This window comes from Salvelinus fontinalis, chromosome 4, assembly GCF_029448725.1.
Source record: "Salvelinus fontinalis isolate EN_2023a chromosome 4, ASM2944872v1, whole genome shotgun sequence".
Taxonomy (NCBI): Eukaryota; Metazoa; Chordata; class Actinopteri; order Salmoniformes; family Salmonidae; genus Salvelinus; species Salvelinus fontinalis.
In genome coordinates this window covers 31715123-31738152 of record NC_074668.1, presented here as the reverse complement: position 1 = coordinate 31738152, position 23030 = coordinate 31715123, and the positions used below count along the sequence as shown (strand labels likewise).

Below are 23030 nucleotides of genomic sequence, written 5' to 3'. Positions count from 1 at the left end.
TTGTCATGTGTAGAGTATGTCTGTGCCTGTGTGTGTGTCTATTCACAGTCCTTGCTGTTCCATAAGGTGTGTTTTTATCTGTTTTCTAAATCTGATTCTACTGCTTGCATCAGTTACCTGATGTGGAATAGAGTTACATGTAGCAATGGCTCTATTTAGTACTGTGCGCCTTCTCTTGTCTGTTCTTGACTTGGGGATTGTGAAGAGAACTTTGGTGGCATGTCTAGTGGTGTCCGAGCTGTGTGCTAGTACAGTAGTTTAAACAGACACCTCGGTGCATTCAGCATGTCAACACTTCTTACAAAAACAAGTAGTGATGAAGTCAATCTCTCCTCCACTTTGAGCCATGTCTCAATTGTTTCAAGGCTGAGTCAAAAGTTGAGAATGACACAAATATTAATTTCCACAAAGTTTGCTGCTTCAGTGTCTTCAGATATTTTTGTCAGATGTTACTATGGAATAGTGAAGAATAATTACAAGCATTTCATAAGTGTCAAAGGCTTTTATTGACAATTACATGAAGTTGATGCAGAGTCAATATTTGCAGTGTTGACCCTTCTTTTTCAAGACCTCTGCAATCCGCCCTGGCATGCTGTCAATTAACTTCTGGGCCACATCCTGACTGATGGTAGCCCATTCTTGCATGATCAATGCTTGGAGTTTGTCAGAATTTGTGGGGTTTTGTTTGTCCACCCGTCTTGAGGATTGACCACAAGTTCTCAATGGGATTTCCTGGCCATAGACCCAAAATATCGATGTTTTGTTCCCCGAGCCAATTGGTTATCACTTTTGCCTTATGGCAAGGTGCTCCATCATGCTGGAAAAGGCATTGTTCGACACCAAACTGTTCCTGGATGGTTGGGAGAAGTTGCTCTCGGAGGATGTGTTGGTACCATTCTTTATTCATGGCTGTGTTCTTAGGCAAAATTGTGAGTGAGCCCACTCCTTTGGCTGAGAAGCAACCCCACACATGAATGGTTTCAGGATGCTTTACTGTTGGCATGACACAGGACTGATGGTAGCGCTCACCTTGTCTTCTCCGGACAAGCTTTTTTCCGGATGCCCCAAACAATCGGAAAGGGGATTCATCAGAAAATGACTACCCCAGTCCTCAGCAGTCCAATCCCTGTACCTTTTGCAGAATATCAGTCTGTCCCTGATGTTTTTCCTGGAGAGAAGTGGCTTCTTTGCTGCCCTTCTTGACACCAGGCCATCCTCCAAAAGTCTTCGCCTCACTGTGCGTGCAGATGCACTCACACCTGCCTGCTGCTATTCCTGAGCAAGCTCTGTACTGGTGGTGCCCCGATCCTGCAGCTGAATCAACTTTAGGAGACGGTCCTGGCGCTTGCTGGACTTTCTTGGGTGCCCTGAAGCCTTCTTCACAACAATTGAACCGCTCACCTTGAAGTTCTTGATGATCCGATAAATGTTTGATTTAGGTGCAATCTTACTGGCAGCAATATCCTTGCCTGTGAAGCCCTTTTTATGCAAAGCAATGATGACGGCACGTGTTTCCTTGCAGGTAACCATGTTTGAGAGGAAGAACAATCATTACAAGCACCACTCTCCTTTTGAAGCTTCCAGTCTATTATTCGAACTCAATCAGCATGACAGAGTGATCTCCAGCCTTGTCCTTGTCAACACTCACACCTGTGTTAACAAGAGAATTACTGACATGATGTCAGCTGGTCCTTTTGTGGCAGGGCTGAAATGCAGTGGAAATGTTTTTTTAGCTAGTCCATTATAATTGAAAATATGGGTTGTTTATGAATTCGAAGGACCAACAAAAAGTGATAGAAAACATTTAGGTGCTGGATTTTAGGCCGGTAGCAACCACCACAGGGTGTCCTTTCAGAACACAAGGAAGTAGTTCCAGTTCAAATCGAATCCCGGAGTTGGCAAGGTAAAAATCTATCGTTCTACCCCTGAGCAAGGCAGTTAACCCACTGTTCCCCGGGCGCCGAAGACGTGGATGTCAATTATGGCAGCCCCCCGCACCTCTCTGATTCAGAGGGGTTGGGTTAAATGCGAAAGACACATTTCAGTTGAATGCATTCAGTTGTACAACTGATTAGGTATCCCCTTTTCCCACTTACTGGGGGACGCAAGTTGGTAGACAAAGCACCCACATTGATGGCCTCCAGACGACATTGCAGTGCAGTTGTTTATGTTCTTGTCAAAGAAAACGCATTTGAAAAACAATTGTGGTATTTCTTCTCATCTCGATGTCTGCCGAAGTTTGTAATGCTTGCATGAAGCTAGAGGAATACATTGCACTCACTCAGTAGGCTTCCAAGACCCACTGCTTACTATCCCTAGGTAATTAGTGTAGGTTAGCTACACTACACTGACAAAAAACTATGTGAACATCTCATTCCGAAGTCATGGGCATTAATATAGAGTTGGTCCCCCCTCTTTGCTCTTATTTTCAGCCTTCACTCTTCTGGGAAGGCTTTCCATTAGATGTTGGAACATTGCAGCGGGGACTTGCTTCCATTCAGCCACAAGAACATTACTGAGGTCGGGCACTGATGTTTTGTGTGATTAGGCCTAACTCGCAGTCAGCGTTTCAATTCATCCCAAAGGTGTTCGATGGGGTTGAGGTCAGAGCTCAGTGCAGGCCAGTCAAGTTCTCCTACACAGATCTCAACAAACCATTTCTGTATGGACCTCCCTTTGTGCACGGGGGAATTGTCATGCTGAAACAGGAAAGGGCCTTCCCCAAATTGTTGCCACAAAGTTGAAGAATGTTATTGCATGCTGTAGCATTAAGATTTCCCTTCACTTGAATTAAGGGGCCTAGCCCAAACCATGAAAAACAGCCCCAGGCCATTATTTCTCCTCCACCAAACTTCAAGTTGGCACTTTGCATTGGTGCAGGTAGTGTTCTCCTGGCATCCGCCAAACCCAGATTTGTCCATCGGACTGCCAGGTAGTGAAGCATGATTCATCACTCCAGAGAACACTTTTCTGCTGGTCTAGAGTCCAATAGCTTTACACCACTCCAGCTGACGCTTGGCATTGGGCATAGTGATTTTAGACTGTTGTGTGGCTGCTCGGACATGGAAATCAATTTCATGAAGCTACCAACAGTTATTGTACTGACATTGCTTCCAGATACAATTTGTAATTCGGGGGTGAGTGTTGCAACTGAGGTCAGATTTTTACGCGCTACGTGCTTCAGCACTCCCGTTCTGTGAGCTTGTGTGGCCTACCACTTTGCAGCTGAGCTGTTGTTGCTCCTAGATGTTTCCACTTCAAAATAACAACACCTAAAGTTGCCCGGGGCATCTCTAGCAGGGCAGAAAGACGGCATCCAATGACGGTACCACGTTGAAAGTCACTTAGCTCTTCAGTGAGGCCATTCTAATGCAAATGTTTGTCTATGGAGATTGCATGGCTGTGTGCTCAATTTTATACACCTGCTGTCATAGCCGAATCCACTAATTTGAAGGGGTGTCCACATACTTTTGTATATACAGTGTAGCTAGCTAGCTAATGTGGTTAGCTACAGCTAACCCAGCTGTTAGCCAAACAGGACGCTTGTCTGCAAACGTTAACGTGCTCCTCAAAGTAACTGCTCGAGTTTAGCTATTTAGCTTGCTAATTACTTGTAAATTCTGTACTCGAAGATAATGGTCTTTAACAAACACAACATAATAAACAAATGCCATAAAAGCCATTCTGTCGACATTTCTAAATCAAGGTTTACTACAAGAGTTGACAACGTAACACATACTCGCAGTCATTGGTTGGCACTTTTGTTTTGACACCGTGCTCTACAGAAATTTGAATGGGTGTTTTTCTACTATTTTAAAGCCACACCCCGTAATATGCAAACCACCAACAAAGACCACCACAAAACACAGTGATGGCACTGCAATTTTTATTAGCGTTAGCATACATTTGCAATATATTTTTGAGTCCACTTTCTGTCAGCGAGGGTTGCCTACAAAAAAACTAAATTAAAAATATAGTTTACAATTTGGATAAAACCTTGAGAAAAAAAACACATCAATGAAAAAAGTAACTACCAACACAATTTCCATTTCTTTTCAACTTCTGGGTAGCTTCTTGAAGGGAAACTGCCCTATTTGCAAAATTGTAAATGTCACTCACAAATTCCCTTAGTCTGTACATTTTGGCATGAGGTGAGACATCACAGCCAAACAAACTCCATCTTCAGCCATCTGTAGAATTGTCATTTAGCTAGAATTTACTATGCAACTATAGGAACATCCCTCCCATCATTGGATAAGGACCAATGTTGATAGTAGTTCCACCACCAAGAGCAGCAGCAACCGGAAATGTTTGTCTTCTATTCTTCAAATAGTCAGCCTTACTCTGAGCAGTTAATGTGTCTGAGGTTTTATTGGCCCCTTAGTCCCATCACTTCACCAGAGGTCACAAAAAAGTGTAATTAAAGAAAAAAGGATCCACTCAAACATATATTGCAGAGCAGCACTAAGTATCTCCACTTCAGGAACCCAAAGAGCCTTTTAAAAGCCTAAAATACAGGTATGACTGTGCACTTTTACAGCAGCAACAATGAAATTAATTAGGCACAGGGCAGTTATTTTGGAAAGTTAGTGAAAAGATACCATTATTTAATTTGCACAAGTAATTCATTACAGATACTTTAAAAAAAAATTACAGTAATTTTTTTAATTACATTTTTGTGGTTGAGTGCAATAATTATAGACAGGGAAAAGAGAGAAACACACCCGATATTTAAAGAACTTTCATCCAATATTTCTTGAATACAATGTTATATCAAAATAAATAACCATTGTTCCTTCAAGGTTCTGATATTGACAATCTCCACACTCAAGGTGCAATATTCTTTATGGTTGTGTTCATTATCATGACAGATGAGTACCTACCTACTGTGAAATAGAGTATAGAGAGAATATTGCATCTCAAACTCTTTCAGCTACAGCCAGAGAATATGCAGTCTTTAAACATGCAGACATTGTTCTAAAAGAACTGAGATTGTAACAATCACAGTCCAGCAGTGATAACATTTTGCTATCCTAATAATGTTTTGGAAGCACTAGATTTGAAATACATTATGTTACAAGCACATTTAACTTGGTGTCCTATGAGTGAGTAAAACTGAAGTTACTGACCAAAACATACCATTTAGACATTTGTGCAAAGCAAAATTTCAAGACATGACTGAATGATATGCCCTGTTCATTGGTTGTGGTCTCCTTGAGGGGAGTGTTATACAACTAAGTGCTACACAAGCTTGAACATGACAGTAACACAATTAAAACACACATTCACTTTGATAATATTTGGATATGATGAATTTCACACAAGAGCCAAAACTACAGTGAAATGCATGCAACTAGATATCAGACAGGGGTAGAAAATAAGGAGGTAGATTCACGGAGAACACCAAAAACGACAGGCAGCAAGGAAAGAGTACATTGCATACTTGAAATTCTGTTGAATACAGTTCAACACCCACAGTCTTATATGAAAAATTAATTCCACAGCATAATTGTGTGGTGCAATAACAGCAAATTATTTTTGCCATTTTCACCATGCTACGGTATGGCTTTGACTTAGAAAATAAACATCCTAATCATAAAGCATATCTGGAACTTTAAGTACATTGATAAGAATGTACAGTCACACAATGTCATCTCCCATTTATGCTTTACCACAGTCTTGATTGAGGCCCTTTTTTACTTTCATGCACTTATAGTTTGATAATCTTTGATTTACAGACATTAAATAATCTAGAAAACACACATCTAGAAATCATAAAAATAATAATAAGTTAGGATTGAATCCAGATATAATAGTAAACATACATAAAGAACATTCAATATTTTGGTTTGGGAAAAAAAAGACAGTCAGACATTTAAAATATTCCACTATATAACAGAAACAGATAACCCTGGATGTGCTCTAGTGCAAGAGATTTAAAGCTAGTATATCAGGTGGAAGGGATGTGGGATGCCAGGGATGTGCATAAAATGCATGTATTGCATAAGGGTCCAGGAAGCTTGATAGTAGGGGTGGGTGGGATTTGCTGGCATAATAACATCGTTGCCAGGCATTCATGAGATTAACCAGCCTGAATCCAGGTGGAATGTGCAGGGGAGTCATCTGACACTCTGAGACATGTGCAATGCAGTCAGCATCTCTTCAAAAATGGCCCCCTTCACATTGGACCCTCTCAAGTTGGCCTCTTGTAGGTCACAGCCAGACAGATCACAATTCTGTGATGAGTAAAACAAAACTGTCAGTATTCTTGGTACTAACCACAATCAATATTCTTTGCAATAACCTTAAATGTCAGTAATAAAACTGTAACACTGTTCTTAAGATGGATGCTACTTTATGTTATCTGAAAAAACTTTAATTATTATAAGAGCTGTCTGATTCCATTTGTTTCAGATTTACTTGACCTTTTAGTCTCAAATTTAATCCACTTAAATACCTTCTGCTTACCTCAAGATCAGTTCCTGCCAAAGTGGCACCCCGTAGGTTACAGTTCTTCAGTTTAGCATTTTTTAGAGTGGCCACACGCAGATTAATTCCAGTCATCTGACTTCCCTCCATGTCAACACCTTTTAGATTGGCACCTAATAAGACATACATTAGAGGTTCAACACCAGAGGTTATATAAGTGTTACCAGTTCCTTATTTCTCATAATACAAATAAATTAAAGTTTACCCTCCAAGTTCGCCTTTAGACCAGACGGGTCTTCAAAATTACATCCTTTGAGAGACGCCCCCTCAGCATTTGAACAGAGCATTTTTACACCCTGCAAGTTAGCACCCTAAAACAGAAAGAAAATTAGTCCCCTCAATATACTGTTAATTTTTCAAATGTTGACACGCTGTAACATGTAGGTTTCATAAGCTAATGAAGGAGCTAATGGGTTTACATCAAGGTTGGCCCCAGAGAGGTCAGCCCGCTCCAGGTTTGAACAACATAGGTTGGCATGTGTCAGGTTGCAGCGACTCAGGTTGGCCATCTTGAAGTTGATGTAGCGCAAGTCGAGGCGAGAGAGATCAGCACCACTGAAATTAAGTCCCTTTTGGATGGAGAGAGGTATTATTTGTCATGGTCACATGTTAGGTACACTGCATCGAATGTTCAGCAGTGCGTTGTCCTTGTGGAAAATGTGGTTTTACCTGACAGCGGAGCTCTGATTTGGTGGGTGTAGCCAGCAGAAACCGAACAAACTCCTTGCGAGAGATGGGAGAGTGGTCCTCAGGTGGCTGGTTATTCTGGAGAAAAGCATGTGGTGACATGGATCAATATGCTGTGACAAAATTGAATGAATAATTTGAAATATGGAGCTTGCTTGTCATCCATATGGCCATGAGTTCGTCACCTTTATTGCTACTTCCAACTGATCAGCCAGCTGCTCAATTCCAAAGAATCGAGCCTCCTCCAAAACCCCTGAAAAACAGATTAGATTTACTAATCAGAGCAAATATATGTTGTCAAGATTTCATGCTGTAGTCAACATGCACAACTGAAGTGATATCATTCATCTGTGAGCTTTATCGTAGAATAAAGATAATAAACGTCACCTGTAAATGCCATACTTACCAAGTAAATTGATACCTTCATTGATAATGAGCTGGCCATGTCGCAGGTAATTAAGAATAGGCTCAAAGTATTCTGGGCTGCGGTCAATCAGGTAAGCCCCACGTTCATCCTGCTTGTTACCCCATACATCTGCAGAGCAAAGATAGGCCATAATTATGGGTAAATCACAACAGAAAAGGTCTAATGTATAAGGTCAGCAGTGTTAGATGTGACAAACTTCATTATTGTTTACCCTTCTCCCGGAACATGTGAGCAAGCATGCTCTCTGGCTCCTTGCTGACCAAGGTACTGCTGTAAAAAGGACCATAGTTTGTGAGGAAAAAAAGTAACCAAAGAAAGTAGATGGCAATAATATTAACAGAGAGATTCCTATGTGACTTTCGATATTCATAGAACATTGAAACAACTCCTCCATTGCTTACCGTGTGGTGGTGAAGAGACGCCCCCCAATATTAAGGGTCAGCCAATCTGTGTGTGCCCTAGGCAGGCCGTCTGTAGTCCTGACATCATTCTGTGGGTCTAAGATAACATTATTCAGAGGGATAACTCACCACCTCATTCTTCAGAACCAAATGGTTGGAAAAGACTAGGAAAGAATTAGAGGACAAACTCACCAACAAAGGGGTCTCCCTCTGAGACATACAAAACATCATCATCCCTATAATAAAGGAATAGTAGAGAAATTAATATGTAATATTGGCTGGAGTAAGGACATTCCAAAGACATGAAACTACAAAGTGTTGAAGGAAACGTACACTACCTGATGAGCGCTATGTCATCTATAAGACCACCTTTTCCATTGTATAAATTACAGGCTTTGATTCCCAACTTATTGCTTGCTACAGATAACAGGTCGGCCAAGGTCCCATACACAGCTACAACCTAATGAAGGAACACAGAGTTATTGTCACAAAACATACCTATTTGGGCAAATCCATTCTCTTGCTAGCAAACTAAAAGGTAGACTCAGCAATATAACATGACGATACACAGCTGGACGACTGCTTATATACAGATGTCAAAAACAAAGTTAGAAACTACCAAGACTGGCACCAGTTCTTCCAAATGTGCCCCTTCCTTGAAACATACCAACATTGTGACGAGGCAATTGTGGGTGGCAGGTTTAAATGTTGTTTGTTTGAAAACACTGTTGTTGACTTCTGTTAGAAGGAAATGGCCCCATTTTGAATGTCATATTACTGAGTCTACCTGTAATGTAGCCAGATAGCTAACTAGGAAATGAGTTAGTCGATAGCTACGTTTGTTCGTGTTCCCAATGCCAAACAACCTCAGATTAACTAGCTAGCGTTATTGAGCTATGTACACTAGTTACACACATTATATGGGCCGCATAGCTTCGATGCAACTAAGCGAGTTTGTTGGGACATTTGGCTGTTACAAACTCGCTTAGTGGCATCAAAGCTAAGGGCCGCATTAACATTACATAGACAGTCTTACCTTACAGTTAGCTATCGTTAGCCCAATAGCTAAGCTAACTGTACGCACCTTGCCATTTTTGGACGTCCCGTTCACAAAAAGAGTAACTCTTCTCATTCTTTGTAACACGTTTAAATACTAATCCCAGAACAATGAATCACAGCGGGAGCAGCTAGCTAGCAGATTTGACAGTGGGACGAAACGCAAGAAGGAAACGTTGAACTCCAGCCTACCAATGGAATGGACATATTTCTTAGGGGTTCACAATCAAACCAATCAAATTTTGAATCAGAAAGTAGGTGAGCCAATCAAGGGCCAACATTGGGTGTACTTGTTTTACAAGCTGATGCGTGCCATCATTCTTGAATATGGTTAAGTATTTATGTCACACCGTTCTTGTATAGCCCGATCCACACCCGCTCATTGGTACCAGAGACTTAGAGGAAGAGAGTCCCAGCAGGTGGCGTTTTTTCGTTGTTTCGCTCACCAAGCAAGGAGTTTTTGTACGGAGGTCAATGAGTGTCGAATTTGGTCAACAACAAAAATGTATTGCTTATTTGTCATGTGAGATTTATTTGATCAAATATAACTATCGTAATGCTTAAGTTGTTAAGAGTGTACTGATATAAATAGGACACGCGACATCCCTGGAACTTTGACATAAAACACTTTATATCGGAGTTGTCACGAGATGGCTATGCATATTCATACAATTATGCTAGTAGCATAGCATCCCCATTGGATACAACCCTCATCGAATATTCAAACAATGATATTTGTTTTTAGTGATCGAATGATTCTCTCTCTTCGCAGGAAAATCTGCAGAGCTGGGATGGTTGTATCTCTCTTATATATAACATTCTATTGGTTGCAAGAATTTAGTATAATTTAAATGGGAAAAAACCCACGTTTTTTTTCTGGCATCGAAAATCTCCTTCCAACTATTTTGAAACCTCTATGGTGCAGCTGTCAATGTTTTGGTCCTTAAATTAAACTAGCATACATTTTTATTTAGCACAATTATCTTTAGCCAATTTTGGTATTTAATGCCGGGCTGACAGACAAGTTCCATACCGTCTCTAGAGCAGACATTTTCATATAATTTTGTTAACTGCATGTGACAACTCCACCAGTTCTATTGATATAATTTACAAAGATTATGCCATTTTTTTAAAAATCTAAAAATAACTTTAAAAAAAAATCTATTAGTATATTTGAGTATAACCTAAATAGTTGTTTTAATATTTGTTTAGTCTTTTCTGGTGGATAAAATTGCAATTGCAAACAGCTTTCTATGGCTTGTTTCAAAAATAGGGATATTTTAGAGATGATTTCATTTTGAAATAACTGAAAGGTTGTAATCTGAAGGGGAAAAGGCAATTTTTACTAATCTGCTATAGAACTAGTTGTGATTTAAATATAGTTTGTGTTTAAAAAATGATTACAATAATGAGATGTATCCACCAATCCAGAGGATAAGCGGGAACTAGACAACCTGTCGTGCCACTGTGGACAATGACTCAAATTGTTAGGGCGGTGAGACATGGCTTGTCAGTATATCCATAATCTTTGGTGGAACACAAAGGTGATAATTTGGAATCCTTGGGACGTCATTACACTTAACCCTACCCCTAATTTAACCCGTTTTAAATTTCAACCTCAATGTGGCAATGTCAGAGTTGGACACCCCAAAGATCCCACTTACTTTTCCACACCAAAGAAACTGATAATCAAATGTAGTGCAAATGTATATTATTTTGCCATTTTAATCAAAATCTCACATTGCATCAGCATTGCTAATGTATTCAGCATAACAAAAATAATCACATCCCAGCAGAGTGCACTCATTTATTGTAACTAAATTTACAAAATTAAAGTGCAAGCAACACTCCAATGTACAACTCAATTAAAAAATTATATTTCAGCAATACTGTTATTAGTGTTAGTATTTGCCTATGAGAGTTATGCCAGCAGGATATGATCAAACTGTTACCCTTGAAACTAACACAATACATATTTTGATCTAAAATATAGTCACTAATAACAATTCTGTTTAGCTTGCAAACATCTGGCAGAAAAAGCATGACAACCGACCCATTGTCATGTCACCTTCGGTCCAGTTTAAAAGTTTAGCAAACCATACAGGTTTGGAACATGAATTCAGTCAGAATATTCTCCATCAGCACAACACTGAAAGTGCTTTTAACTCATGTGGTCCACTCAAGACTTAATGTTTAATTCCCTAACAACATTGAGTTAAATGGCACCAGGTGATAAACCGATCAAATATGTTCAATACAATTTACATCAACTTGGTTTTGAAAGTTGAAAAGACGCTGATGGATATTCAGACTGTGGGAAATAAAGAAATAACTTTATAACAAGAAGTTCTTAAAGGTGTCTTTGCACACTATGTTTAATGTGCCACAGTAACAAAACCCAAAAGGTAAAAACACATTTCTTAATTGAATTTATACATCAAAGTAAAGCAGGACGTTCCCCTTCATTGCCATTTAACTTAAGGATTTTATGATCCATTTCATATGGGGCATAACAAATCGTAGAATAAATACAGAATTTGCATCCTGCAATGCAGGTTTGCCTTAAATGTTAAAAATAAGGAAAGTCCACAATATCAAGAGATGCAACTTAAAGCCTTGTCATTGGTACAGGTTCTGGGTCTGTCTGGTAATGGCTGCCCAAAACTTTGCCAGTCCTGGCCAGTGTCCCCATCATTTGGCGTGTGGAAGAGAGTCTGTAAAACGCATGCCATAGGGAGCCATGAACTCTCCTTATCATAGGGGTAATGGGGAAGGGGGTGTAGTGAAGTAGTTGGTGGACTTGAACCAGAGGTTTTTGGGCATATTAGGAGCACCGCCCACCTCTTCAGAAGGTCTTCCGATGGATGGCACGTGCTCGGTCTTCCTCATACTCCTTCTTTGACACCCACATCTTCTTGAAGGTGTCCAGTGACGCAAGGATGGAGCCCCTTCAAGCATGCAACAAGAGAGGATCATAACTCTGGAAACGGAGACTAATCTGTTTAGTCTGTGGCTGATCACATGATGTTACTTACCCTATCCACGTGGAGTAGAGTCGTTCTTGGGGTGCAGAGATCTAACAGAGTAAAACAGGGAAATAAATGGACTGACACAGCACAACTAGTTCAGAAATGGATGATAATTGTTGAACCAACAAAAAACATTTAAGACATTGAAATTGCTGCTCATACATATGTAAACGAGTCCAAGGTTAAGGCAGCAAATACCTTTATTTTCACATCTTTGGGTGCCAACTTTTTCACTTCACTTAACAATCGATCACCAAAACCTTTGGGAAGGAAAACATGTAAAACAAGGACAGATGAAGACAATTAGCCAATGCTTAAGGAGTGGAGTGAAACGTTTGTTGTTTGCCAGTCCTCAATATGTAATTGGTGGGAAAGAATTCTAATGAATACCTTTGAGGAGAGTGGAGCCCCCAGAGAGGACAATGTTGGAAAAGAGTGTACGTCGCAGGTCCATGTCTGACTTCTGAATGGCAAAAGCCAGAACCTCGTGGATTCCTTCACTCTCGTCCCCTATCAGGTCTGGACGGAAAAGAAGCTCTGGGGCTCGGAATCGAGCAGGGCCAATCTACACAGGGTACAACAAGCTGTCAATACTTTGGTATAAATACAAAAGTTTACGTGATCATGTCAAAATACTAATATTGAACAACTTTCAGAACAATACATGTTGCGAATGCATCTAAAATGACTCACATCCAATGTGCTGCCATCAGGAAGAGTGTACTGTGCCTTCTCCGTCTCCAAGGTCTCATCTTTCTGTGGGTTCAGAGATAGGTAGCATGCTCTCTGCAGAGGTAAACAAGATAAAAGTGACAGATGTCAAGGACAAAGGTTGAATCCAAAATCTAAATAACAGTACTAACAGAGTGTCTTGTGAAGATTGTAGGGGTTGTCAAACAAGTTAAATCACAATTTCTGAATTTGGCCCTACTGAAAGATTTCTTCTAGAGGTTGACCGATTAATTAATCAACATGGCCGATTTCAAGTTTTCATAACAATCGGTAATCAGCCTTTTTGGACGCTGATTACATTGCAATCCACAAGGTAACTGCGTGACAAGCTGACCACGTTACGCGAGTGCAGCGTCAAAAGGACCTTGTGGCTGCAAGGAGCCAAGGTAAGTTACTAGCTAGCATTAAACTTATAAAAAACAAATAAATCTTCACATAATCACTAGTTAACTACACATGGTTGATGATATTACTAGGTGAATTAGCTTGTCCTCTTGCGTTCAGTGCAAGCAGAGTCAGGGTATATGCAACAGTTTGGGCCGCCTGACTCGTTGTGAACTAATTTGCCAGAATTTTACATAATTATGACATAACATTGAAGGTTGTGCAATGTAACAGCACTATTTAGACTTAGGGTTGCCACCCGTTCGATAAAATACGGAACGGCTCCGTATTTCACTGAAAGAATAAACGTTTTGTTTTCGAAATGATAGTTTCCGGATTTGACCATATTAATGACCAAAGGCTCGTATTTCTGTGTTTATTATATTATAATTAAGTCTATGATTTGATAGAGCAGTCTGACTGTGGTAGGCAGCAGCAGGCTCGTAAGCATTCATTCAAACAGCACTTTACTGCCTTTGCCAGCAGCTCTTAGCAATGCTTGAGGCACATTGCTGCTTATGACTTCAAGCCTATCAACTCCCGAGATTAGGCTGGCAATACTAAAGTGCCTATAAGAACATCCAATAGTCAAAGGAATATGAAATACAAATGGTAGAGAGAGAAATAGTTGACGTGTCATAATTCCTATAATAACTACAACCTAAAACTTCTTAACTGGGAATATTGAACCACCATCTTTCTTATGTTCTCATGTTCTGCGCCAGGAACATAATGTTAGCTTTTTTTACATGACACATGCTGCACTTTTACTTTCTTCTCCAACACTGTTTTTGCATTATTTAAACCAAATTGAACATGTTTCATTATTTATTTGAGACTAAATAGATTTTATGTATTATATTATGTTAAAATAAAAGGGTTCATTGTTCATTCAGTATTGTTGTAATTGTCATTATTACACACACAATTTTTATATTATATATACACACACAGATACACACACACACATACATATATATATATAGAAATAAAATAGACCAATTAATCGGTATTGGCGTTGAAAAATCATAATCGGCCAACCTCTAATTTCTTGATTTAAAAAGCAGTGCAATCAGTTACAATCATAGCTATGCTATGTCCCTTATGCCTGTAAGGGACAGAAACAACATGATGTACATCAATGTATTAATAGCATTTCCACCATAAACACAACATTCACTGTATGCCAAGAGTGTGCAAAGCTGTCATCAAGGCAAAGGGTGGCTATTTGAAGAATCTCAAATAAAAAATATAATTTGATTTGTTTAACACTTTTTTGGTTACTACATGATTCCATGTGTTATTTCATAGTTTTGATGTCTTCACTATTATTCTACAATGTAGAAAATAGTAAAAATAAAGAAAAACCCTGGAATGAGTAGGTGTACTAAAACGTTTGACAGGTAGTGTATATAGTATATATTATTTTGCTCATAAAACTTGGGGGTCCAAATAAAACCACCCGAGGGCCAAATTCGGCCCGGCAGTTAGGGAACCCTATTCTAGATTGTAGCGGGGTGAACAGGCCGTGGCATAGGTGGGTGAGGTCCTTGATCTTCCTGTGACACCGGGAGCTGTAGATGTCCTGAAGGGCAGGCAGTGTGCCCCCAGTGATGAGTTGGGCTGACTGCACCACCCTCTGGAGAGCCCTGTGGTTGAGGACGGTGCAATTGCAGTACCAGGCTGTGATACAGCCCGACAGGATGCCCTCAATGGTGCAGCTGTAGAAGTTTGAGGGTCTTAAAAGGTCAGGCCAAATTCCTTCAGCCTCCTGAGATTGAAAAGGTGCTGATCTCAAGGGACCATTTGAGGTTGTGTGCACGCTGAGAAACTTTAAGCTTTTGACCTTCTCCATTGCGGCCCAGTCAATGTGGATGGGGACGTGCTCTCTCTGCTGTTTCCTGTCATCCACAATCAGCTCCTTCGTTTCATTGACGTTGAGGGAGAGGTTATACAACTCCACCAGGGCTCTCACCTCCTCCCTATAGCCTGTCTCGTCATTGTTGGTAATTAGGCCTACCACTATTGTGTCGTTGAGTTGATCATTGAGTAGGAGACGAGCGTGGCCATGCAGACATGGGTGAACAAGGAGAACAGGAGGGAGTGTCTGTCTGCCCCAGGTCCGTGTTTCATAGCAAGTGAGTCATACTACAAGACAGGTCGCGGGAGACAATGCTCGGAAATGGAGTTTAAATATTGACAAGTGGCAGTTGGGACATCGAGTGCGCATTGTCAACATGCTCATTTTGGCCAAAACACTTGCAGACTCGAGTGTTGACTATCGAACACAACAGCAAGTGGTTCTCAATAAAGGGGTTAAGGGCCAAGTGTTCGGTTTGAGATTCAGACCTCTCTCACACACACACACCTCTTGCATATGCAGTCTACCTTTGAAGCATCGTTTTGAGTAGCATATTCCTCTTCAGTTCTTCCTGTGCCATCCACATATGTGCATTGGTCAAGTTCAGGTTGCTAGCTAGCAAGGTAACATGACTAGCTAGCTAAACAATGTTGTTTGTTATCAAACCCAAAAAATAGCAGCTCAGAAGTAGTTTAAAACGGCCCATGATATGCACACGAATCCGCAACAGAAAAAAATAAAATAGCTCTGGTATTATTGAGAATAAGTTTTACATGATTTTGGTTAGAGGCATAGCAACATAAATGCGCAAGCATCAACTGTACCATCTTTGCTGTAGCCGTGTTCCGCTTAAAAAGATCTGTGTGGAAACAGGTGCACTTAAAACTTCAAGGTGGTGAAGAAATGGTCTCGCAATGAATGGAATAAACAAAATGTACGCCAATAAACATGTCACGCATTATTAACACATCAACTTTGACAGCCCCAGAAGATTAAAACTATTTGACTAGAATTTTCACATTTTATCCCATCAAAAATGTAACACAATCTCCCCATCCATACCTCTTTGATAGTCCGCACAACCTCAAACTCAGCTGAAGTGTGGAAGTCATAGCCTTCCTTGCGCAGTAGCAGGCGTAGGTAGCGTGAGACATCCCGCCCAGCAATGTCCACCCGCATGATAGAGTGAGGGATGGCAAAGCCTTCATAGATGGGCACAGCATGGGTTACCCCATCACCAGCATCCAGCACCACTCCTGTTGTCCGCCCTGTGGCATATCTGCAATATCCAAAGAGATATTCAAAACTGTTCCACTGATTATGCTAATGATTATTACATCATTGTCATATCTCTAGTTACTAATGCATTATACATGCCATTTTAGCCTGGATTTTCCTCCTCTGGAGAATACATTTGGTAATGTTCTGGTATGTCCAACATTACCCTGGCAAACGAGAAAAGATAGCTAGCTACAGAGGACAGAAACTTACAAGCTTAATACTGCCTGCATGGAGATGAAGAGCGCTGGTACATTGAAGGTCTCAAAGAACACCTCTGCTGCACGCTCACGGTTTTTACTTGGGTTCAAGGGGGCCTCTGTTAAAAGCACAGGATGCTAAAGAACATTAGGAGAGATGGAAAAGAAAGTCAATGCAGTTAAACAGTTCCAAACAAAACCCCACATTCATATTCACCTTTCAAGAAACCCTGAGAGAAAAAAAACATCTCAAATAAAATGTTATTTGTCACATACGCCAAATACAACAGGTGTAGACTATAGAGTGAAATGCTTACTTACAACGTCTCATGATCTAATTAAAAGTACCCCGAATGTGTGTGTCACAGAAACGAGAGAAAAATACCTCTTCTGAGAAGGTCTGTAGTTGCTCCTTAGAATACACATATTGCCAGATGCGCTCCATGTCATTCCAGTCCTTAACAATACCATGCTCCATAGGGTACCGCACAGACAGGAGTCCCCTGTGTTCCTACAACCACATGGAGATCAACAGGTTGGGAATAATGGCCATAACTATATTATTGTTTAAAAATACCGCTTCAGTGTCACAACGGTCTAAATATAAGCATACACCATGAAGCCCATTAGCCATAATTATGAGTTACACAACAGGGCCATGTGCATCGGTCTTAGTAAACCACTGTACATACCTCTGCTTTTGGGCCGATGAAGAGATCTCCCTCCAGCGCACCTGCCATCACCCGAACATGCTTTGGACGACCCACACTAAAAGGTAAAGACATGGATTATATTACATACTTTTATTTAATCAAAGCATTTCAGTAAAATGCATTACAGGGCCTTGAGAAAATATGAATACCCCTTGACTTATTCTCAAGTTTTGCAATAGATTTTCAATCAGATTTAATTCACTGTCTTCTTGGTAAGCAACTCCAGTGGGGATGTGGCCTTGTCTTTGAGGTTATTGTGCTGCTGTACGGTGAATTCATCTCCTAGTGTCTGGTGGAAAGCAGACAACCAGGTTTTCCTCTAGGATTTTGGCATTCTGTTTTAATCCTTAACTCCCCAGTCCTTAACCATTTGACGCAGCAACCACTATGCTTGAAAATGTTGTATTGGATTTGCCCCAAACATAACACTTTGCCACATTCTGTTGCAAACAGGACGCATGTTTTTAATTATTTTTATTCTGTACAGGCTTCCTTCTCTTCCAATTAGGTTAGTTATGTGGAGTAACTACAATGTTGTTGAGCCATCTTCAGTTCTCCTACCACAGCAATGAAACTCTAACTGTTTTAAAAAGTCACCATTGGCCTCATGGTGAGATCTCTGGCAACTGAGTTAGGAAGGACGCCTGTATCTTTGTAGGCGACCGGGTGTATTGATACACCATCCAAAGTGTAATTTATAACTTCACCATGCTCAAAGACATTCAACGTGTGTTTTATTGAAATTTTACCAATAGGTTGCCTTCTTTGCAAGGCACAGGGAAACCTCCCTGGTCTTTGCGGTTGAATCTGTGTTTGAAATTCACTACTCGAGTGAGGGAACTTACAATTATCTGTATATGTGGTACAGAGATGAGGTAGTCATTCAAAAATCATGTTAAACACAACATGTTTTCATGCAACTTCGTGTATTATGGGACTTGTTAAAACAATTTTACTCCTGAACTTACTTAGGCTTGCCATAACAAAGGGGTTGAATACTTATTGACTCAAGACATTTCAGCTTTTCATTTTAAATTTAATTTGTAAAAATGTCTAAAAACATAATTCCACTTTGACATTAGGGTGATTTATGGTATGTAAAAGCCCATGACAAAAAAAATCTACATTTAATCAATTTCAAATTCAGGCTGTAACAAAATGTGGAAAAAGTCAAGGATGTGAATACTTTCTGAAGACACTGTAGGTATTTAATATTATAGCATTGAGATGGCTGAAGGTGTGTGATCTTACTAGTTTGGAAAGCAGTATTTGGGGATCTGGTCTCCTGCAAAACCAGCTTTAACAACACCAGAGCCCTGAAAGAGAAAGTAAGAAAATCAAAATGTGGCCCCTTGCAAGCTAGCTACATAAATTAACTAATTTATTATAGAGGCCGAGGGTGGCTCTGACACCATCTGTTCATCTTGTTTGTATAGTGATGTCATGAGACAGTGCTGAGGGGAAAACACCAGCACGCAGGCATCCTATAAACTACTGTATCAGACCCCAATATCAGAAGTAAAAAATATAATTTTCCTTGTTGTTCATCACAATTATTGTACTCGAATGCTTGACTACAGTCAGTAACACAATGATGCATAAGTAAATGACGCTTTCTTTAATTTCCCAATGATGCTGATTTCAAGTAGCCTGAAGCGGAAACTGATAATAATCTAACCTAGATGATGAGCTAATTATCCACGAGCATTAACTAATTTCCTCATTTATGTCCTTTCTTTCATTGCTCACGTCTTAATTATAGCTGGCTAGATAGCTAGCTAGCTCACCCTGACAAGCAAGATAATAGCTAATGTTTTAGACTGAGCTTTCCCTAGTTAGCATAGGGATGAGGATGGGTCGGGGATGCAACCGTCCGTTAGCTAACTGTTAGTTATAGGTTAGCTTGGTTACCACCCACATTCCCAACTGCTATGGTAGATTTTAGCTAGCTGGCGAGACTAAATTACTGACTGACTGATGAGCAAAACGAGGCTTCAGCAAATATTTCTCTCTCTGGCTTTAGCTAATTTACCTCATCTACACAGAACAAAAATATAAACGTAACAATTGTTGGTCCCATGTTTCATGAGCTGAAATAAAATACCCCAGAAATGTTCCATATGCACAAAAAACTAATTTAGCTCAAATTGCAACAAATTTGTTTTACATCCCTGTCAGTGAGACTTTCTAATTCGCCAAAATAATTCATCCACCTGACATGTGTGGCATATCAAGAATCTGATTAAACAGAATGATCATTACATATGTAGGTGCACCTTGTGCTGGGGACAATAAAAGGCCACTAAAATGTAGAGTAGTCACACAACACAATGTTACAAATGTTTCATGTTGAGTGAGGATGCAATTGGCATGCTGACTGCAGGAATGTCCACCAGAGCTGTTGCCAGATAGAGAAATTAACATTAAATTACAACAAGCTTCCTCTAACGTTGTTTTAGAGAATTTTTCAGTACGTGTAACCACGCCAGCCCACATCCAGCTTTTTAAACTGCGGGATCGTCTGAGACCAGCCACCCGGACAGCTGATGAAACTGTGGGTCTGCACAACCTTAGAATTGCACAACCTAAGGGAAGCACATCGTCCTCACAAGGTTCTTGACCTGAATGCAGTTCGGTGTTGTGACCGACTTCGGTGGGCAAATGCTCACCTTCAACTGCCACTGGCATGCTGGAAAAGTGGGCTCTTCGTGGTTTCAACTGTACCGGGCAGATGGCAGAGTGTATGTCATCGTGTTGGCGAGCGGTTTGCTGATGTCAACGTTGTGAACAGAGTGCCCCATGGTGGCGTTGGGGTTATGATATGGGCAGACATAAGCTACAGACAATGAACACGATTGCATTTTCTCGACAGCAATACCATGACAAGATCCTGAGGCCCATTATTGTGCCATTCATCTGCCGCCATTACCTCATGTTTCAGCCTGATAATGCTCGGCCCCTTGTCGTAAGGATCTGTACACAATTGCTGGAAGCTGAAAATGTCCCAGTTCTTCCATGGCCTGCATACTCACCAAACATGTCACCCATTGAGCAAGTTTGGCATGCTCTGGATCGATATGTACAACAGCTTGCTCCAGTTCCAGCCAATATCCAGAAACTTAATTCAGTCATTGTAGAGGAGTGGGACAACATTCCATAGGCCACAATCAGCCTGATCAACTCTGCGAAGGAGATGTGTCGCTTGGTCACACCAGATACTGACAGGTATTCTAATCCACGCCCCTACTTTTTTTTTGGTTGTTTAAGGTATCTGTGACTAACAGATGCAAATATGTGTTCCAAGTCAGGTGAAATCAATAGATTAGGGTCTAATGAATTTATTTCAACTGACTGATTTCCTTATAGGAACTAACTCAGTAAAATCTTTGAAATTGTTGCATGTTACGTTTATATTTTTGTAACTAGCAAATGAAATTGTTTGCAAAATAACCGTTTTTTCCCCTACTAACACTGACTCTGCTGATACTAACGTTAGCTAGCAAGTTTATTGAGGTAAATGTAGCTACTTAGCTAAATTATAGTACTACAGTAGCTATATGACTGAAATGTGTGGTTGTCCCACTCATCCACTAAAACCCACCTGGCTAACCTTAGTTATCTAATTGTAGCGGTGGCTACATCGTTCTGGATTAAGAGCACGGATAATATAGCTAGCCATTTGATAAGAGCGTCTGCTAAATTACTAAAATGTCAATGTAACGTTAGCTAGTTTACGTTAAACAGCTTGCTAGCAACCTAGTGTTAGCTAGCTAGTTAACGGGTATAAACAAGACAACGACCACATTGAACCGCAGACTAACGTAAGCGAGTGATGCATTTATTTTTTACTAACGTCAGCTAGCTATATTTACAAATTATGTTTGCGAGCTAGCTAACGTTAACCACTTACATTATCAATCACCACAGGCTGATTTGCTATTATATCGTAGGACTCCATTGTGATACAACGAGCTATCCACTCGTTTATGAATCCTGTTTTCCTAGCTAAAACGTAATATCGTCTGTTGGTGTTCAGCGGTGGAAAAGCGCAACGCTGAAGAAAGAACATGTACGTATCGAGCTTCTCAACTATAATAGCTAATCGACGTACAGCCCCACAAGCCAATCGCAAGCCATTGGAAGTGAAACGTTGACGTTGACGCTACAACGGAACGTACGACCACAACGTTGCAAAACGTTGAAAAACATTTTGGTCTGAGTAACTTCTTTTAGATAGACTGTGACCAGACGTTCTTATTATTATACACTTCAAAATATTAAAGGAAGGTCAGCTCTTTGTACATCATGTTACTAGAATTTATGTCAATAGATTAGTTAATTCTAACTCAAAATGTAAATGTGTTCAAACCATGCATTTACCAGTTATGACTGACACAATAAAAATGTTATTTTATCTGATATCTCCATACAAATTGAAAAAAATCTGTGACAAATCTGCAAAAATCTATGTTTCGATTAGGCTACAGCACCACCAGATGGCACTGAAATAACGTGGAATGTGGGACTTTACAATTAGGATAGTGTCTTCCCACAGTTACTGTAGAGTGCCATTCTTTCTTCTGGCAACATAAGCAAGACTACAAATGGAATGTTTCACTTTTCTGACTTGCAGATGTATCATTCAGGCCATTATGTTGTCAAACAATATAAGCCTACTTTGAGATTTTAGAGGAGAGTATTAAGAACTGTAAGAAACATTCGCTAAAACAGGCTATATCAAGAGTCCAAATGGCATTGGTTATGGTCTTTTAGTATGACTGACAGATTCAATTTACTTTACATAAGTTATTATTTCTACTCTTCACATTTTGCATGGACCAATGCACTCGACCTGCTTTTCCTTTCAACCACTTCATGTAAAAAGTAATGAGATGGATCTCATTTTCTCTGTGATTATACAGCCAGCCACCAGAGCAGTTAGTACAGTAAGAGAGAGTATCTGTACCCTTTGGTGGGCACCCTATCACTAATGAGATGTCTGCTAAACCAATCTCAAGACTTTCACACAGACAGAAATGTCCTTGTCTGAAACCTCTTTCTTCATGTTATGGTGTTTTAACACCATCTACAGTGGGAGAATGTAACCTCGTCTCAATGACCTAAATGAACCTTGGCCTAGAGATAATTGTTTCCCCAGAACGCCCCAGAACTATTTGACTTACCAACCACAATTTGACTTACCACCCACCGTTAGATGTGGCATGCCCCTAATGATGTATGAAAGGGCACCGGTGGCCAGATCTAACAACTTTTAATTAATCACTAGTAAAACATGCTATCTTGTAAATGTTTTATCCAACAAATTGATAACAATAAGATTAGATAATATTACGACAAAAGTTGTTGCAATTCACCTGTTTATTTTATTTACTCGATTTGTGTATTATTTCTCATTATGGTGACTGAGACCTTTCTTTACCATGTAGATGGAAACATTATCAGTATACAAAAGTGTTTGTGTTGAAAGCACAGGTGGTACCCAGTGTTGTTACCAGCAGACCTTCTAGAGGAGAACGAAACATCACCAATAGACAGCAGCACCACATAAATTAATCAGCAGGGTTGCAGGGCTTTTACATTTTTTTAGGAACTCTTGGGGGGGGGAAAACATTGTAAATTCATGCATGGTTTACTCTGCATGGGAAAGTGAGAAAATATAATAAAGATGAGAAAATAGAAGCGTTGTATAGACAGAGCGTGGCGAGGTGCTGTGGCACAATGGTTGGCAATCAGGTTGTGATTTCTGTAATTT

At 40.1% G+C, this 23030-nt stretch overlaps 2 protein-coding genes across 3 annotated transcripts; both read right to left on the bottom strand.

The window, feature by feature from the left end:
• Positions 1–3872: 3872 nt before the first annotated feature.
• On the bottom strand, positions 3873–9444 carry LOC129853532 (BTB/POZ domain-containing protein KCTD9). Its single transcript, XM_055919669.1, has 12 exons — positions 9089–9444; positions 8343–8464; positions 8197–8240; positions 8005–8101; positions 7815–7873; positions 7583–7711; positions 7362–7429; positions 7159–7254; positions 6909–7058; positions 6695–6800; positions 6469–6602; positions 3873–6236 (listed from the first exon to the last, which is right to left on the bottom strand). The coding sequence occupies exons 1-12, from the start codon at positions 9134–9136 to the stop codon at positions 6120–6122; spliced, it is 1170 nt and encodes a 389-aa protein (XP_055775644.1). The 5' UTR covers positions 9137–9444; the 3' UTR covers positions 3873–6119.
• Positions 9445–10754: 1310 nt separating this feature from the next.
• Positions 10755–21338, bottom strand: LOC129853531 (beta-centractin-like). Of its 2 annotated transcripts, none has more exons than XM_055919667.1 (11): positions 21168–21338; positions 18509–18573; positions 17237–17312; positions 16930–17055; positions 16558–16682; positions 16129–16345; positions 12783–12875; positions 12480–12654; positions 12288–12349; positions 12096–12136; positions 10755–12008 (listed from the first exon to the last, which is right to left on the bottom strand). In XM_055919667.1, exons 1-11 carry the CDS (start codon positions 21324–21326, stop codon positions 11906–11908), a joined length of 1242 nt encoding a protein of 413 aa, XP_055775642.1. In that variant the 5' UTR covers positions 21327–21338; the 3' UTR covers positions 10755–11905. The 2 variants fall into 2 exon arrangements, with proteins under 2 accessions (XP_055775642.1, XP_055775643.1); XM_055919668.1 differs by lacking the exon at positions 21168–21338 and adding an exon at positions 20290–20368.
• Positions 21339–23030: the final 1692 nt, after the last annotated feature.